The sequence below is a fragment of the Brachyistius frenatus genome, unplaced genomic scaffold, assembly GCF_029030835.1.
Source record: "Brachyistius frenatus isolate BFR_SWC_R1_liver_20210118 unplaced genomic scaffold, ASM2903083v1 Contig_184, whole genome shotgun sequence".
Classification (NCBI taxonomy): domain Eukaryota; kingdom Metazoa; phylum Chordata; class Actinopteri; family Embiotocidae; genus Brachyistius; species Brachyistius frenatus.
This window is the reverse complement of record NW_027210783.1, coordinates 307,501-308,534: the sequence shown is the minus strand read 5'-3', so window position 1 is coordinate 308,534 and position 1,034 is coordinate 307,501. Positions and strand designations below refer to the sequence as shown.

At 34.5% G+C, this 1,034-nt stretch overlaps 1 protein-coding gene across 3 annotated transcripts in view; it reads left to right on the top strand.

Annotated features, from left to right (window-relative positions):
• Positions 1–426: 426 nt before the first annotated feature.
• Positions 427–1,034, top strand: part of ttc29 (tetratricopeptide repeat domain 29) — a 4,893-nt gene continuing 4,285 nt past the window's right edge. For all 3 annotated transcript variants that reach the window (XM_069717990.1, XM_069717989.1, XM_069717987.1), the window contains exons 1-2: positions 427–523; positions 824–881. In XM_069717990.1, coding sequence (XP_069574091.1) covers positions 871–881 — 11 coding nt within the window. In that variant the 5' untranslated portion in view covers positions 427–523; positions 824–870. The remainder of the gene's footprint in view (positions 524–823; positions 882–1,034) is intronic.

Below are 1,034 nucleotides of genomic sequence, written 5' to 3'. Positions count from 1 at the left end.
ACAAGAATTTTATTGAACAAGATGTAAATTTACAGACAGTGTTCACAAGTACTCATGATTTCATACAGAAAAGGTGGCAATGTGGAAATAAGAGGACTGTAGAATAACAAATAAATAAAATAGATCCGGTGAAGTTTCTGGGATTTTTTTACATTTTTTTGTGAGTGACTAATTTGACATTGAGAATTAATAAATTTATAATGAACTCAAAATTATGATTTTCATGTTCAAAGTATGTGATAAAAAACATGTACATTCCATTTTAATATTTCCATTTATTCTATGATGTAATCATCCATTCAATCAGAAAATAATAGAATGTGTCGTTGAATTGTTTATTTTCAGACCGGATCCTGACAGCCCGGATTCACTTCCGGTTATTGCTCTGGCGTTGCCACGGCGACGACGTAACTCGCTGCAGCAGATCCAGTTTGAAAACAAGCTGCGTGATGTTCGTATTTCTCCTTATTATCTGCGCGTTTTCTTCCGTGAAGTGAACTTCAGAAACGCCAGAAGAACACAGGTTTGTAAGAACAACTATCTTCACGATCATTATCGCGTTTGTCTAAAATAACGGATTTAATTAACTTTAGTGTCACTTTAACATGAGGAACGGCACACACAGAGATGATGATGATGATGATGATGATGATGATGATGATGTTGTTGTTGTTGTTGTTGTTGTGTGTGTGTGTGTGTGTGTGTGTGTGTGTGTGTGTGTGTGTGTGTGTGTGTGTGTGTGTGTGTGTGTGTGTGTGTGTGTGTGTGTGTGTGTGTGTGTGTGTGTGTGTGTGTGTGTGTGTGTGTGTGTGTGTGTGTGAAGCAGGAACACGAGTCTCTCCGAAGCGGGTCCCGTCCAGGAATGACTCCATGACGTCCAGGTTGATGACAGCCGTATATATATATATATATATATTTAATAAATAAAACACTGATATATATATATATATATATATATATATTTAACAAATATATATATATATATATATATATTTAATAAATAAAACACTGATATATATATATATATATTTAAC